Source organism: Colobus angolensis, unplaced genomic scaffold (genome assembly GCF_000951035.1).
Source record: "Colobus angolensis palliatus isolate OR3802 unplaced genomic scaffold, Cang.pa_1.0 Scaffold142, whole genome shotgun sequence".
NCBI lineage: Eukaryota > Metazoa > Chordata > Mammalia > Primates > Cercopithecidae > Colobus > Colobus angolensis.
The window spans coordinates 1,118,887-1,137,253 of NW_012114511.1; the positions used below are offsets into that span (position 1 = coordinate 1,118,887).

The window sequence follows — 18,367 nt, forward strand, 5'->3', positions numbered from 1 at the left end:
ACAGGGTCTCCTCTCCCTATGTGGCCCAGACTGGTTTCAAACTCCTGGGCTCAAGTGATTCTCCCACCTCCACCTCCCAAAGTGCTGGTATTTCAGGTGCTAGCTACCACACCCAGTCTGAAAATCCTATTTTAATACCTGAATTCACATGGCATATTCTATGTGGTTAATTCAATTAAGGTAATAATGAAACATCCCTCCCTTCCCTTTTTCACAATGTCTAAAGTTTAACTAAATACAGCATGAGAAAAGACACTCTTCAGTTGCGTGATTATGATACTAAGGAATCATTTAGGGTGTTGCCTTTCATTACTGAATTTGAAACTAGAAAATAGCAAGTTTTCAAGTGGTTGAATGCTTTTACAAAGTCATGGAAAACAAATTCTTTCGATAACCATCTTTTCTTCTGACTCTGAAACTTTTCTTCACCATTTGTCTGCATCCTGTTTGTGGTTTAAATAAAATCTGATCACAAAGAATGATATGACACATACTAAACAATAGTTAGAATCATCTTAAAATGTATTCATCATTAGATGTTCAAGTTTACTAAAACATTATTCATGGTGTTACCAAATCCAGGAACTGCTTACTTCTACACAATTTACTCTAATATACAGCCCTTGCAAACGAATATTACTAGTGATGACTGAGCCTCGTCATGACCAGTTCACAGAACTACTACAGTGAGGGTATTTATCGAGTGTTACCATCTTCTGTTACCTCATTTGCTCCTAATCTTCAGCCCTACTATGATGACCTTGTGGTCTGAGGCTCGGCCTTGAGGTTTCTCTTCTCACAGTTTCTTCGGTTCAATTTAGGAAAAGCAGTAGTTGCACAGTGGACTAAGTCTTATAGACATATTTTCAGATCACTGTAAGATACTGGTTATTAAATGTAAGCTCCGTTGAACAGTAGGAAAAACAATTTTTACTTGAAACCCACTCTATTTTTCTTTCTTCTTTTCTTCATCCTTCCTCCTTTTTTTCTTTCCTTAATTTCATCTTTCCTTCACATATCTATTGTGTTTCCATTATGCAGGAAGTCTAGCATGAGACAACTATTTATGAACTATGAAAAACCCTGTTGCTATGCCTGGAACGGAGTAGATCTTCCATTGGAGGGGGAAAAAAAGAATGAAACACATGGTTTCTACCTTTGATGCTGACATGATTGAATCTTTTGTTTGAACTTACCTGGACACAGATCAACTAATCTAAGCTCTCGTCTCATATTTTAGAATCCTTCAGAAATGGTCCTCTATCTTTTATTTAAATGAATGGATTTTTCCATCATGTAGTATGGTAGGGGAAGAGAACTGTACTATTATTCAGAAAATGTGGAATAATTCCCAAAAGAGAGTGCATAAAGCTCAGTGTAGTAGCAAATGCGTTGGAATTGAAATCAGTAGACCCGACTTCAAATCAAGATTTTGTTTCCAACAAGCTGTATAACCTTGAATCAGTCACTCCCTGCATATGAGCCTCACTTTCCACATTTGAAGAATGAGAAGATATATTATTACTTGGAATTCTTTTAAACAAAAGTGACAGGAACCCAGCTGAAACTAGTTCAGGCAATAAAGATAATTTTTCAACTAAACGTCTTCAGACACGGCTGGATCCAGGAATTTAAACCACGGCGCTAGAACACCGTCTTGTTCTCAGCTGTGCATATTTCTGTGTTGGCCATTTCTCCCCTCCTATAAATGGGTTTCCACTGTGGGCCTAAGAGAAGTAGCCACCGGTAACTTTAAGTTTACGTCATCCCAGCTTCTTAATTCCTAGAGGAAAAGACTTTTAATTCCCAAGATCTGTGGCTCAGTCTGAGGGAAGAACTCAGGTTGGCTGTGCCCTGTTCACACGCCTATCCTCTGGAACTATCTCTGTTGCTAGGGGAGTAGGGTTCTACTTTTGGCCAAATGTGGAATTTATGTCCACCTCTGTAATTGGGTGTGGGAGGAATTTTCTTGGTCCCTGCTCTATTGTCCATTTTCTGGCTACAGAAAAAGCATTAAGACAGCACAAGTTTTGCCCTCAGTCTTTCCAGGCAATGTTTCTCCATGCCTGTGATAGATTAGGAGACATGGAACCAGTGAGGCATTTCATCTATGAAGCAAAATTATTACCCATGTCCTTTGCTCATATACCTGTCATATTCTAGGGAATAATAGTTTTGTTACTCACTAAGAAGGTTTCTATTTTACAAAGAGATAAAGTACTTGCCCAAATTGAAATGTCTGAATTGTGATAAAGTTTAGGGCTAAAACTCACACCTACCTTCCCCCAACCAGGGTCCTCTCCACACCACCATCCTTTCTCTTTGGTTAAGCAGAGTATACTGTTTTGCCGTTTTGGTGCCAGTGGTCATGGGGCTACTCCAGTTTAGAGGCAGTGTCAAGTTAGTTCCTCCAGGCCCAACTTAAATCTTCTTAAGTATTCTATATTATTTATATTCCTTAAGCATGAGCATTTTTAGAGCATCCTGACCGACAAGCTCAGTCAAATATTACTACTCCAGACTAAGAGGAAGTGCAGAATGAATTATAGGATCTTTTGCAATAAATGTAGTCTGGGCATTTCCAAGTACATACAAAAATGAAAACACAGAATCTGTACTGAGAAGCTCACAGATCAGCAGATGACTTTTTGAAACCTCAGTTTCCTCATGTGTAAAATGAGGGAGTTAGACTAAATGACTTCTAAGGTCATCTAGGAGTCTGTGAACATGATTAAGGCCTGTTGGAGCTTCTTTCAGTCTCTAGACCCATGGAGCAGAGTTCATTTTAATAAGTAGAGAAGTTATATGCTGAAGATGCTTGGGGTGCATGGGTTGTGTCTGTCATACTCAACTTTATCTCCAGAGCATTGGCAGTCAAAGTCCTGACCCCAAACCACAGAGGCTGAACCTGGCTTGTTGATTCCTGAAATTTCAACATGGGGACTTCATTCGTTTTGCCCTCTCCAAAAAGACAAACAACAACCTTGGAAGAGGCGGCTTGTGTAAACTGTGATCAGAGGCTTTCCTGGAGCTGGTTTTGAAAGGAAGAAGCACAATGTCTCTGGACATCAGCAAAGGGGATTTAAGGTGCTGAGGGGCATGGCAGTAAGAGACCAGGACATCCAAGCCACACGCTAAACATCTGGCAAGTGTGTGAAGGCTCAGTCTCATAAAAAACACTTGCCTTTACATTCTCAGTGTGGTCAACACAGAGCACATGTGTCACTTGCATTGTGACCTCAGGAAAACACTTCTGGTTAACCGCCAAGATTGAGGCTCACTTTTTTATCAGTGCCTTCCCTGAATAGTCTGTTCAACCATGATATGCCCACGGATACAGGAAGAACCAAGTGAAGTAAAGTGAGATGACTGACTGGTCCAAGGTCACTGTGAGATTGTGCTCATAGTCTACATGTCATCCCACCTTTTTTCTTATGCTAATAAGCCAGGCAATGATAGATTTTCCAAGGCTTCAATGACATATTGTAAATGTCAAACTGCTGCTTGAGCTTATCTTGCATTTTTATGTTTCAATACAAATGTGTCAAGAGCCAGTGAGATCTTGAATCTATTAAGCCTTTCATTGCTACCTGATGTATAACAGTGATGTATAAATCCATGTAATTACAGTACTCTTTTTTCGGTAACACATTTTTAAGATGTCCAAATGAAAGGTGTTATTTAATACTTAATTTCTGAGAAATTGAAAATGTATAATGATTACATGCCGTCTTTAGCCTAAAATGGGAGAGTTCTGTCTGTAAGTCTATATTGGTACTTGTGCTGTTTTTCCTAGATGGGGGCAAAGTGGGGTAGTGGTGGTGACAGGTTATACCAACCTGTCCATAGGTGCTATTATCTATCAATCAATCAATCTGTTTATCTATCTATCATCGATAGGTTGATTTATCTATCTCCTTACCTATCCTCTGCTTACTGGAACAATTTTGGTAGATGATAGAACATTCATTCATTCATTCATCCCCTCTATAATTATGCATTGAGTACCCACCACGCCAGGCACTACTCTAAGTAGTCAGGATACAGCAGTGAACAAAACAGACAAAATCTCTACCTGCCTGGAGCTTACCTTCTAAGGAGAGAGACAGATAAGCAACACAGCAGTTAGTTCTAAGGAGAAAATAAAGCAAGTATCCTTTGAGTAGAGCCCAGAAGGAGGAAAGGGAGTGACCCTCACAGATATCTGTGGAAACAGCATTCCAGGTAGTGGGAGCAGTGAGTATGAAGGCCCCAAGGTAGGACTGGGCCTGGAAGGTTTGAGGAGGAGGAGACCCCTATGACTAGGGCAGAGGGAAGGAGGAAGGAGGTAGCAGAAGACAAAGTCAAAGAGGAGGGGAGGAGGGGAGGAGGTCATATTGGGAGAGACTGCATAGGTCCTTCTAAGGACTTACTTGGCTTTTACTCGGAGTGAGAGGAAACCTTTGGAGAGTTTTGAGCAGATGTGTGGCATGAGCTGACATTTTAACAGGACTCCTCTAGCTGTGTACTAAGGAGACACTGTAGGGAGCAAGGTAGAGGTGGTGAGGCCACTAGGAGCCTGCTGCACACTCCAGGTGAGAGACAGTGATGCCTTGGACCCAGATAGTGGTGGTCAGAGCTTTGAGAAGTCTCCAGAATTCTATAACCCATCTTCTGCTGACAGATAAGAAGTAGAATGTGAAAGAGAATAGAGGAGTCAGAGACGATTCCAAAGTTCTGGGCCTGAGCAACTGAAAACATGGAATTGCTATTCACTGAGGTAGGAAGACAAATTTTAAAGGAGATCTGGAACTCACTGTGGACACGTATGAGGTGACTATTAAAATCAAGGAGGAGTTGAGTAGAGAGCTGGATATAAACATCTGCAGTTCAAGTGAACTGTATCTCCAGGGCTGAATCAATCACACAGGAGACTGCACTTAAAGCCATGAGATGGGATGGCACCCCAAGGGAATGAGCGCAGGTAGAAAGAAATGCTCCTGGGACTTAGCTGCGGAGCACTCCAGTACTTAGAGGTTGGGGGCTTGAGGGGGATCAGCCAAGGAGAAGACTGGCTAGAGCAGTGGTGGGAATGTCAGAGGCTAAGTTCACAGTCTTTTACCATGAAATAGCACAAAATTAAGTAGTGTACTCCAAAATCATTTTACATTAATTGATCTCTATTTAGAAGAATGTGTGTGATTTGGCCTGAGAGTCAGACAAAACATTGCTAAGGCAGATTCTATTGCATCAAGCAACCACAGAACTCTATTTGGATATGCCTTCCATCATTTTTTCTACTTTAAAAGAGGATGCACACCAAAGTTTTAGAACCAAAGCATTTGATTTAAAAGCTATTTGGATACATTTTTTTTTCTGCTTAATTCCAGAATACAATAATTACAATTGTCAACATATTTCTACCGAATAATAGCAAAAATTATTCTGAATTAAATGTAGGTTGTGTGAAAATAGGTTTTTTATGTCTTCCAGACTTTAGAAGAATCTGAATTTGTGAAAAGGATCTTTTGCTCAACTTTATTACCTTTTATAATTAAATAATGCTTTAACTCCAACCTGAAAGCAATTAAGAAAAATACCAGGGATGCTATGAATGTGGTATAAGCAATGTTGTGATGTATTAACTCAGTTTCTAGCACAATTTTCTAGTTAATAATTCAAACAAGTGCAACTGGAGTATTATGCTCAGGGGTCAATGAAGTATTTGCACATCATTACCACTACTCGTTAAAGACAGCATATATATATACACACACACATACATATATATACACACACATACATATATTATATAGGAGGCAGCAGAAGACAAAGTCAAAGAGGAGGGGAGGAGGTCAGATTGGAGATATATATATATATGTATATATACAAGTTTAATATTAGTAAATTTTCCTGGATTGAAAAAGAAAGCTCTGTTTGAAAGGGAAATGTGTCAGTACAATAAGAGTTTGACAGGGTTGTCTTCTGAAGCACCTGTATAATTATCCCACTAAAAGTAGCAACACATTCTTAGGATATGACTCAATAGCAATTCACTCTTGGTGAAATATACTTCAATCAACAGGGGATAGTATGATGATTTCCTTTCAAAAATTTGAGAAGTTCCCTAAAAGTAAGAATGGGTGATAAATGTTGATAAAGAAAAATAAATATCAAAGTTTTTTTCTAAAGACTTTATTTATTAAATATAAGGGCAACAATGCTTGACAAGGATGTGGGAATTTAAAGTCGACTCTGATTATGATTCAATCCGAACTGAATACATATGCTGAGGATCATCATTGTGGGAAGAAAATATTTCTTCATACACAAGATCTGCTCCCCACTTCTGGAAAGAAATCTTTCCCGTGACACAAAATGTTCCGCATTCTTTTTCTCAAAGCCCATCTTAGTGCCCACATCATTCCAAGTGCCAGATATTCATATAGTCAGGCAGGTTTTAAGTAGGTTTCACTTAAATTTTTATTTGTACATGCTCTGCACACCTCATCCCATTTTTGTAAGGTTCAAATTCAAATGCACGTGAAAAATCTGAGAATGCCTTTCTCCCTACAAGTGCTGTTCTTTATTATTTTACTCAAAACAGGGAGTCCGTACTGGGAACTGTAAAAGTCAGACATCCTGTCCTCTATTTTAATTTCTATTTTTGTAATAACTTTAACACCACCATCTAGAAGACATGGTGGTAGGTGCTGGTGTGTTCAGAGATGATATGACCAGTAGTAAATATTTATTGTTGCAAGCACTTAGCCGCATTGTACGTATAAGTGTGGGGCCCACAGTTTGTTCTCTTGCACTGTTCCCCGTCCTGGATTGGCTGCATAGTCCTTCACTGGTAAACCTTGCTGATGTCAGTGAGTCTGATTTCTTAAAGCCTTCTCAATACCTTGTTTACAAAGAGTTGCCCTATTTCTGTTGGCACTGATTGGTGGGATTGCTGGCAGTATACCACTATCCTATGGCATTTTAAATATTATATCCATTAGCTATTGGAGCTCTTTTCTATTTACTCTGGGAAGTACTCTACTTTATGATTTTAGGGTAATTGGTAATACAGTATATTCCTTCAATTAATGATAATCTTTTTTTAAAAATCACTTCAGGCCGGGCGCGGTGGCTCAAGCCTGTAATCCCAGCACTTTGGGAGGCCGAGACGGGTGGATCACGAGGTCAGGAGATCGAGACCATCCTGAGCTACACGGTGAAACCCCGTCTCTACTAAAAAATACAAAAACTAGCCGGGCGAGATGGCGGGCGCCTGTAGTCCCAGCTACTCGGGAGGCTGAGGCAGGAGAATGGCGTAAACCCGGGAGGCGGAGCTTGCAGTGAGCCGAGATCGCGCCACTGCACTCCAGCCTGGGCGACAGAGCGAGACTCCGTCTCAAAAAAAAAAAAAAAAAAAAAAAAAATCACTTCAGAGCGTTTTCTTTCTAGAACCAGTAAAGCAAATTAAATGAAACCATTTAATTTTAAGTTCTTAATTTTTAATCTTAAAATATGTCAGTTTTCATAGATTGTAAATTAACATAGGAGGACATGCCATAAACAAACAAATCAAAATTTAGTAGCTTGAAACAATTCCCTGTTCTTCATAGGAAATATCTTTGTGTTAACATTTTCCTTTTGCTCAAAAAACTAAGAAATTTTTATTTTTGTTAATGACTTCTTTTTGAAATGCACCTTAAAATGATTGATCACCAGGACATCTATAAAACATGACTTACTAACCTACTTTTACTAGGTGATTTTGAATGACTAACTCTGTTTCTCTTGATGATCCCAGATTTATGCTGATAATTAAAGTAATAATACAGAGTTTCATCTTTCATAAATAAAATGACTACAGAAAATTATCTCAAGATTAACAAAGTATTCCTAAGAAATTTTCGGTTAAACATGGCAATAAAATCACTTGCTTCTTTTTAAACAAAATATATTTGTAGAATTATTTTCCTTGAATTTCAGGTTTTAAAACCAAGTAATCTGCAAAGTTGGAAAACATGATTCAATGTTACATTTTATTTTAAATGCATTGCAATGTGAAAGCTTTACTAGAAGAGCAATAGGAAAAGCAATAGGTTAAAAATCATTTTTCTTCCTTATTTTAAAAAGTGATAACTTCAGATCCATGAAGCTGTGCAAAAAAAAGTCTACCATAAACCAGAAGAACACGTTATTAATGAAATCTTGAGCTCCATACAATACCCTTGACTTTATTCACTTTTCAACACAGAGTAATAGCTTTGAATCAATGTTGTCAGGGACGACTAAACCTGACCCATTTAGAAATGCTTATTTCATAATTCCCCATTTACGATGGCCTCATAGTGTGGATACAGTGCAAAGGGCAGCAAGTTCTTCTGCATTTAGAGACACACTAGCTGGATTTGTGATTTTAAAATGAATAGCCTTAATCTTGAAGCAAAGTTAAATAGCTCCTTTACTAATTTCCTTTAGGGAAAAATGAATCTAAAGAAATATGAAATAAAAACTGCATCTCAAAAATCTTGAGAGATTTTTGCACAGACAAAAATTCTTGACCTATTTAGATAATAGGCCATTTATATTTTAAATAGTAAAAAGCAAATGCTTAAAAGAAAAATATGATCAATCTTCAGGACATAATTAAGTCCACTGCAGGTTCAAACGAGATGAATTAGAACAGAGGGAAATCTTACAGTGTCTTTTTATGCTGCCAAGGTGTTTTGCAGTGTCCAAGGGGAAACATGTGCAAAATGTACCTGAACTTTTCTCTGGGAAGTGGGCAGTTTACATTTTAAGCCTAATACAGACATGATTCAGAGATATTGTGGGTTCAGTTCCCGACCAGTGCAATAAAGCAAATATCTCATTGAAGCAAGTAATATGAATTTTTGGTTGCTCAGTGCATATACAAGTTATATTTATGCTATACTGTAGTCTAAGTGTGCAGTAGCATTATGTTTAAAATCTTTATGTACCTTGATTTAAAAATGCTTTACTCAAAAAAAATGCTAACCATCATCTGAATCTTCAGTTAGTCATCATCTTCTTGCTGGTGGAGGATCTTGCCTTGATGTTGATGGCTGCTGGCTGATCAGGGTAGTAGTTGTTGAAGATTGGGGTGTCTGTGGTAATTTCTTAAAATAAGACAACAGTGAAGTTTGCACATGGATTGACTCTTCCTTTCACAAGAGATTTCTCTGTAGCATTCAGTGTGTTTGGTAGCATTTTACCCACAGTAGAACTTCTTTCAAAATTGGAATAAATACTCTCAAACCCTGCCACTGCTTTATCAACTAAGTTTATGGAATATGCTAAATCCTTTGTCATTTCAACAACATTCACAGCATCTTCACCACAAATAGACTCCATCTCAAGAAACCACTTTCTTTGCCCACCCATGAGAGGCAACTCCTCATCTGTTCAATTCCTGTGAGACTGCAATAATTCAGTCACATCTTCAGGCTCCACTTCTTACTCTAGTTCCCTTGCAGTTTCCACCTCAACTGCACTTCCTTCCTCCATGATGTCTTAAACCCCTCAAAGTCATCCATTTGGGCTGGAATCAACTTATTCCAAACTCCTGTTAATATTGATACTTTGGCCTCCTCCCATGAAGCCCAAATGTTCCTAATAGCATCTAGAATGGTGAAGCCTTTCCAGTAGGCTTTCAATTTGCTTTGCCCAGATATATCAAAAGAATCACTATCTACGGCAGCAATAGCCTTACAAAATATATTTCTTAAATAATAAGACTTGGAAGTCAATCCTTGATCCATGGGCTGCAGAATGGATATCGTGTTAGCTGGCTTGAAAATGTTAATTTCTTTGTACATCTCTATCAGAGCTCCTGGGTGAGCACTGTCTATGAACAGTAATATTTTGAAAGGCCTCTTTTTCTGAGAAGTAGAGCTCAATAGTGGGCTTAAAATACAAAGTAAAATATGCTGTAAACAGATGGCTTTGTCATATTTCCAGAGCACAGGCAGAGCAGATTGAGCATAATTCCTAAGGGAATTAGGATTTCTAGAATAGTAAATAGTAAATAGTAAATAGGCTTTAATTTAAAGTCACCACCCACATTATTCTTAACAAAAAAGGCCAGCTGTCCTTTGAAGCTTTGATACAAGGCACTGATTTCTCCTCTTTAGCTATGAAAGTCCTAGACGGCATTCCCTTCCAACAGAAGACTGTTTAATCTACATTAAAAATCTGTTTTGAATGTAGCTGCCTTTATCAATGATCTTGGCTAGATCTTCTGGATAACTTGCTGCAGCTTCTCCATCAGCATCTGCTGATTCACCTTGCACTTTTATGTTATGGAGATGGCCTCTTTCCCTAAATCTGATGAACCAAACTCTGCTAATCTCAAACTTTTCTTCTGCAGCTTCCTCACCTCTCTCAACCTTCATAGAATTAAAGAGGTTGGGCCTTGCTCTGGATTAAGCTTTGGCTTATGGGCAGGTTATAGCTGACTTCATTTTCTGTCCAGACCATGAAAACTTTCCCCATACTAGCAATAAGGATGTTTCACTTTCTTGTCATTCGTGTGTTCACTGGAGTAGCACTTTTTAATTTCCTTCAAGAACTTTTCCTTTGCATTCACAACTTGGCTAATTGTTTAACACAAGAAGCCTAACTTTCAGCGTATATCAGATTTTGACATGCCTTCATCACTAAGCTTAATGATTTTTAGATTTGAATTTAAAGTGAGAGACATGGAACTTATCCTTTCACTTGCACACTTACAGGCCATTGTAGGGTTATTAATTGGCTTAGTTTCAATATTGTTGTGTCCCAGGGAATAGAGACGCCCAAGGAGGGTGAGAGAGATGAGGAAACAGCCAGTGAGTGGAACTCAGAACACACACATTTATCAAGTTTGCCTTCTTATATGGGTGCAGTTTATATCATCCCAAATCAATTATAATGGTAACACCAAAGATCCCAAATCACAGATCACCATAACAGATATTATAATAATAATACACTTCAAAATATTGCAAGAATTACCAAAATGTGACACAGAAACAAAAAGTGAGTACATGCTGTTGGAAAAATGGTGCCAATAGACTTGCTTGATCCTGGGTTACCACAAAACTTCAATTTTTAAGAAACACAACATCTGAGAAGTGTGATAAAGTGAAGTATGCCTGTATAGCATTACTTTATCTCACCACACTGCCAAAAATAAAGATTCTTTATTAAACAGAAAATATTATTGGTAGAGTTTACCTGTATTCTTTTTACAATAAGATACATAAACAATTTCATTGTAGAGTTCTGAAATGATGTTGAGTCAAATACAATTTGATCCCAGTGTAGTAAAGAGTTAACCTTATCCAAAGAGAGGTCTGACTTTGCACTTGGCTCCTAGGAGGTGATATCTTAGTCCTTGGAGTGTCTTACCTGATAGGAGTGTCTTTGTTTACCTGGGAACCTCGGGCCACATGGGACAGTCTAATAATGTGGTTTATGGTGGAGGTTTTGGGCTATGTGATATCACCTTGACCTCAGGGGTGAAGAAGGCTGGAAACTAAAGACCAACCACACACAGGCAGTCAACCATGTCTATGTGACCAACCTCCAACGACAACATGAAAGAGCTTCCCTGATTGACAGTACTCCATTGTGTATTGCCATACATTGTTGCCTGGAGAAATTTAACGCTGCTCATGATTTCGCTGGAAGAGGACACTTGGAAGCTCTACATATGGATTTTTTTTTTTTTTTTTTGGTATTCTTCTCCATGCTTCTCTTTCCTTGGATTATTTTAATCTGTATCCTTTCACTGTAATCGACTACAACCATGAATATAACAGCTTTCCATGAGTTCTGTGAGTCCTTCTGACAAATTGTCACATTTGAGGTTGATCTTAATCCATAAGCTCTGAAGTTGGTGTCAAAAGTTCAAGCTGTCTTGAGGATTTCCCAGAAATGTCCAACGTGCACCACACCCCCACCCACCCCACCAAAACTGAGACATCTTTTTATGTGTGAAAGTATTTTTAGTGTAATTTTTGTTGCACAATTTTACTTGTAACAGTCAGTACAGATGTTCCCAAACATTCCAGGTTTCTTCTTCCAGGCATAAGGTAGGACAGCACTTCCTCACCTAATTTAAGTTAGGTGTTGTCATTTTAGCTAGCTTTGGCCAATGAAGTAAGAACAGAACTGACATACAGTTAGAAGTTAAGGTGTGGTATATGCGTCTCAGTGTGTCTTTCCCATGGTCACAGACTATTTTTCCAGACAGTGGCTGCTCTAAAATCCTTGGTCTCAGAATGAATACAACAGGGACGAGAGCTTCTAGCTGAATTGTGACAGAAATGTAGCATGACTGAGAAATAAACCTTTTTTGCATTAAATCACAGCCGTTTGTTATTTCAGCATAATCTAGCCTATTCTGACTTAACCAAAATCTTTGTTTGCTCAAAGCTTAATAATAATACTTTCTTTAAAAGATCTGTACAACAATGTTCTTTTTTGTATCACAAATGGCATATTGTGTATTCCTGTATTGTAAAGTATATCATAATTATCTGACCAACATCATTTTAGGTATGGTTCTTTCTATCAAAATCTAACATATTTATATCAATAATTAAAATTCTAGAAAAATTTTCCATAATATTCACAGAAATGCACCAAGATACATGATCTTCACAGCCTACTTTATAATAGTAAAAACTAAACATCCAGCAATAGAAGAAGGTTAAAATAATTGCAATGTTTCCATAGAAGGAAATTTCTCATTTGGCCATTATGAAGTATGAGGAAGAGATTTCTCATTACAACCAAGATAGAGAAATAGATTGTCCCTCTGCATAAAAGAACAAAAGCACAAAACCAGAACCAACCAACTAAACAACAAAATCAACAAAAAACAATACACAAAGTATTTGAAACAATGACTTTTGTAGGAACACAAAGGGAATGATCTTTTTCCTCCTTGTCATTATATAGGTCACAGCCAACATCCATTCCTATGACAACAGGTTAACAAGAGAAAAGCATAACAAAATTATTTGATCATAGCTTTATGTGATCTGGGAATCTTCAGAACAAAGACACAAAGGTACAGGGGAACTATCTGATTTTTGTTTAGGTTTGATGAAGCAGGGACAGTGTATAGAAATGTAATTAGATAAACAAAAGTGTATAAGCTAATGGTAATAGGCTGAAAAACCTAGCAAGTTCTGTTTGATTAGGTTCTTCCTGAAGAAGAAATATTGTAGCATTTCTTCTTCCTGGGTATAGGGTAGACCCTTCTGGAATGAGGATCTTAACTTCTTTATAGCCAGCTATTACCCAAAAAGGCAGAGGAAGGTTAGAGCAACATTTTTAGGTTTTATGGTTGGCTTTGGGGGAAAACGGTTCTGGTTTCTATGACCCACCTTGGGGAAGAGGAATTCTAGTTTTTATGGTTTGCCTCATGGGAGTATGAGGGGTGAGAGACAGAAGGGCAAAAGATCAGAGAGAAACTTTGCTTTTGAGGCTGCTTCTAAGGTCTTCACTTTGGAGTCATGTTCAGAGCCCCAATACTTTTAAGAAACAAGACATCAGGCAACAAAAGACAAAGATCTCCAAGAGATAAGAAACAAATGAGATATGTCCTATGATTACCCCTATTTTATTGCCTTAAAAGAATGTCTAGTCTGCTACACAGAGAGGGGGAATCCAGACTAACTTTAGTGGACACCCTGAGCTTAGGAATTGACAATATGCTGCTAAGGCAGTACTTGTGGGTATATTTATAGCACTGCATGCCTATGTTAGAATAGAAGAAAGGTCTCAAATCAGTGAACTCAGAGTCTACCCTGAGAAACTAAAAAATACATAGCAATTTAAATTCAAAAGAAAGGAAATAAAGATGAGAAGAGAAACCAATGCAATATAAAACAGAAAAAATAATAGAGAAAATTAATTAAACCAAAGGCTGGTTCTTGGAGAAGATCGATAAAATTGATAATCCTTAAACCAGACTGATCAGATAAAAAAGAATGTAGACACAAATGACCAACATCAGGAATGAAAGAGTGACATCATTATAGATACCACAGACTTTAAAATAAGAGAACATTATAAACAATGTTATGTCTATCAATTTAACAATCCAGATGAAATGGATAGATTTATTTAAAGATATAAACACCAAAGCTCCTTTAAGAAGAAATAGATAACCTAACCCAATAGAAGAAAAGCCCTATATTTATCAAAGTAATTGAATTTCTGGTTAAAAGCCTTCCCACAAAATAAACTCCAGACCCAGATGGCTTTATTAGTGAATTCAACCAAACATTTCAGAATAAATAATACCATTTCTATATAGACTCTTCCAGAATTGAATAGGAGGAAATACTTCTCAGCTTGCTTTATGAGGCTTGGATTACTCGATATCAATATTTTACAAAGATATTACTAAAAAAGAAAAGTACAACCTAGTATCCCCCATGAACCTAGATGCAGAAATTCTAAACAAAATTTCAGGAAATTGACTCAAACAACAGGTAAAAAGGATAATAAATTATGATAAAATAAGTCTTTTGCCAGAAATGCAAGGTTGGTTTAACATTTGAAGATCAATGTAGTTCATCATTTTAATAAACTAAAAGGGAAAACAATAAGATTATTTCAATTGACACACACAAGTACTTCACAAAATCTAACATCCATTCCTCATCTAAAAATTCTCAGCAAAGTAGGAATAAAAGAGAAGTTCCTTAATCTGATGAAGAGCATCTATGCAATACGCATATCCATGCAATATGTCAATGATTAAAGATGAAGCATTTTCCCTTTTAGATGAGGAACAAGACAAAAGAGTCTGTTCTCACCTTGATGTAGAAATCAGTTTGGGGAGAATTCACTTCTTAAAAATAAGGAGTCTTCAAACCAATGAGTGTCATTGATATATCTCATTATTAATGTTAATTATTTAACATTGTACTGGTGATATAGTGCAATCGGGAAAGAAAAAAATAAAAATGCATTTTATATTGAAAGAAAAACTGTCTTTATTCACAAACAACATGACCGTCTATGTAGAAAATCCAATGGAATATATTAGATTCTAATAAAAATGTCTATTAATAAAACTAATAAGTGATTTTAGCAAGGTTGTAGGATACAAGACCAATATAAAAAAATCAATTGCATGTCTTCATACTGGCAACAAACAAATAGAAATTAAAATTTAAAAAACGATACTATTTACCATAACATTTAAAAACTATGAAATATCTAAGAATAGTTCTGACAAAACGTGTGTAAGACTTATACCCTGAAAACTGCAAATGTTGTTGAGAGAAATTAAAGAAGACCTAAGTAAATAAGAGTGCTCTATCAATCATGTTTGTTGAAGACACAACGTTTTAAAGATGCCAATACTCCCTAAGAATCCCAGCAATATTTTTGTAGATATTGACAAACTTGTTCTAAAAAAATCACACAGGAATGTAAAGAATCTAGAATAGACAAAACAATTTTGAAGAAGAAGCTGGAGGGCTAAAACTATGTGATTTCAATACAAATACTTGTTACAAAGCTACAGAAATCAAGACAATGTGATTAGTGTAAAGATGGGAAAATATATTAACGAAATAGAACAGAGGGTCTGCAAATATACCTATACATACATGGACAACTGATTTCCCACAAAAGTGCAAAAGGTAATTTAATGGAGAAACATAGTAGCCTTTTCAACAACTAGTGCTAGGTAAATTGGATGCAACCTGCACATGAAAAAAATACACCTTGACTTTTATCTTGCACCATACACAAACATTAACTCAAATAGATCATAGACCTAAATGCAAAATCTAAATCTATAAACCAGGTAGAAGAAAATACAAAAGAAAATCTTTGTGACCTTGACTTGGAAAAAAATTTCTTAAGTTTAACATCAAACAAATGATCCATAAAAAAACAAATTGATAAACTGGATTTCATCAAAATTAAAACTTCTGCTTTTCAAAAGGCACCATTAAGAAAATGATGCTGGCACAGGGCGCCATGGCTCATGCCTGTAATTTCCGTCACCTTGGGAAGCTGAGGCGGGTGGATCCCTTTGAGGTCAGGAGTTCAAGACCAGCCTGGCCAACATGGTGAAACCCCGTCTCTACTGAAAACACAAAAACTTAGCCAGGCATGGTGGCGCACGCCTGTAATCCCAACTATTCGGGAGGCTGAGACAGGAGAATCTCTTGAACCCGGGAGGTGGAGCCTGCAGTGAGCCGAGATCAAGCCACTGCACTCCAGCCTGGCGACAGAGTGAGACTCTGTTTCAAAAATAAAAAGAAAAGGAAAGAAAAGAAAATGAGGCCAGACACAGTGGCTCACGCCTGTAATGCCAGCACTTTGGGAGGCCGCAGTGGGCGAATTACCTGAGGTCAGGAGTTCGAGACCAGCCTGACCAACATAGAGAAACCCAATCTCTACTAGAAATACAAAATTAGCCCAGACACAGTGGTGCATGCGTGTAATCCCAGCTACTCGGGAGGCTGAGGCAGGAGAATCACTTGAACCCAGAAGGCAGACGTTGCAGTGAGCCAAGATTGCACCATTGCACTCTAGCCTGGGCAATAAGAGCGAAACCCCATCTCAAGGAAAAAAAAAAAAAGACATGTCACAGACTCGGAAAAAAAATAGTCACAATCATACATATCTGGCAGAAGTCCTGTATCCAGAATATATTTTAAAATTCTCAAAATACAAAAATGAGAAAACAATTTAAAATGGGCAAAAACATTGAATAGACACTTCATCAACGAAGATGTTCAGTTGGTAAATTAGCTTATGAAATTCACTAGGAAATTCATTATTCACTAGGAAAATGCAAATTAAAACTGCAGTGTGATGCCCCTAGATGCCTATCGATTAAGAAGACTGGTCATATCAAGTGTGAGTGAGGAGGTGGAGAAACTAGAACTCTAATACATTGCTGGTGGGAATGTAAAATAGTCCAACCTCTTTGGAAAACATATTGACAGTCCTTTTTTAAAGTTAATCATAGACCTATCATACAATGCAGCTATTCTACTCCTAGGTATTAATATTTACTCCAGAGTAGTGAAAGCATATATCCATTTAAAATTGAAAAGTAAAGGCAGCTTTATGTATAACACCCTCAAACAAGAAATAATCCAAATTTCTGTCATGAGATGAATGCATAAACAGTCTGTGGTATAACCATACAATGGAATGCTACTTGACAATAAAAAGAAATGAACATTATATGGGCAACAACACAGACATGTCAAAACAATTATGCTTAGTGCAAAAAGCTAGACCACAAGGAAGAGTACACGCTGTGTGGTTCAATTTATGTTACAATAAGAAACAGAATCTAATCTATAGGGTCACGAAGCAGAAAGGAGAGGAGCCGGAAGGAAGAATTACCGCGCGAAATAGGAAAACTTTTGGGAGATTTGTGTATGTTCATTATCTTGATTACAGTGGTAGTTTCAACGGTGTCACAACTTGTCAAATTACACTGCAAGTATGTAGAGTTTGTCAATTATACTTCAATAAAGCTATTTGGAAAAAAAGTATGAAAGAAGCTGTGTATCAATATGAACTGTATCCTTGACAGTAGGCAAAAGAGTAAGTTCCCGAAAGTTACGTATAGCTTGATCTCAGATTTTAAAACGTGAACAAGAAAAAATAAAATCCTTATCTATCATTATATACTTGTTTGCGTATTGGTCTGGTAGTTTACACAGTGAACTACTGAGTGATCATACCTGGGGGCTGAGTTGTATAGCTCGAACAAGGAGAGGTGATATACACACATTTCACACTGAGCTGTTATCACTTGGTATGTAGACGGTTCCTTTCAATGACAGTTGACCCTTGAACAATACGGGTTTGAACTGCATGGATCCACTTACACATGGATTTCCATACTGCAGATACTATATTACACAGTACATAATACATATAACATACAGCATACGTGTTCATCCAAAGTTTATGTTCTTGGTAAGGCTTCAGTCAACAGTAGGCTATTAATTGTTAAGTTTTGGGGAAGTCAAAAGTTATACCCCGATCGACTGTGCAGGGTTTGGCGCCCCTAACCTCTCTTCCCATTGCTCGAGGGTCACCTGCAATTGTGCATTGATAAAGGGATGCGCTTCACCTGCAGTAAGTCCCAAAAACCACAAGCGTTGGAGTCACAGGCAGGTGGCCACGAGGAATTAGCTGAAGACCAGCAGGCAGGAAGCCTCCCACATGCTACCTAAGGGGCGCTCCCGGAACCGCAGGCCCGTGGGAGGAGGGGCTGGGGGCTCAGATCGCCGTGCGTGACTCGGAGCTGTGCCAGGTGGGCGCCAGCTCCAGCACAGCGGCCTGCGGTGGGAGGCGGCCTCTGAGGAGAGGGTGCGAG

The 18,367-nt window shown here is 37.8% G+C and overlaps 1 protein-coding gene across 1 annotated transcript in view; it reads right to left on the reverse strand.

Moving 5' to 3' along the window:
* Positions 1-8,964: 8,964 nt before the first annotated feature.
* Positions 8,965-18,367, reverse strand: part of LECT2 (leukocyte cell-derived chemotaxin 2) — a 35,082-nt gene continuing 25,679 nt past the window's right edge. The window contains exon 4 of the mRNA XM_011935256.1: positions 8,965-9,119. Coding sequence (XP_011790646.1) covers positions 9,013-9,119 — 107 coding nt within the window. The 3' untranslated portion in view covers positions 8,965-9,012. The remainder of the gene's footprint in view (positions 9,120-18,367) is intronic.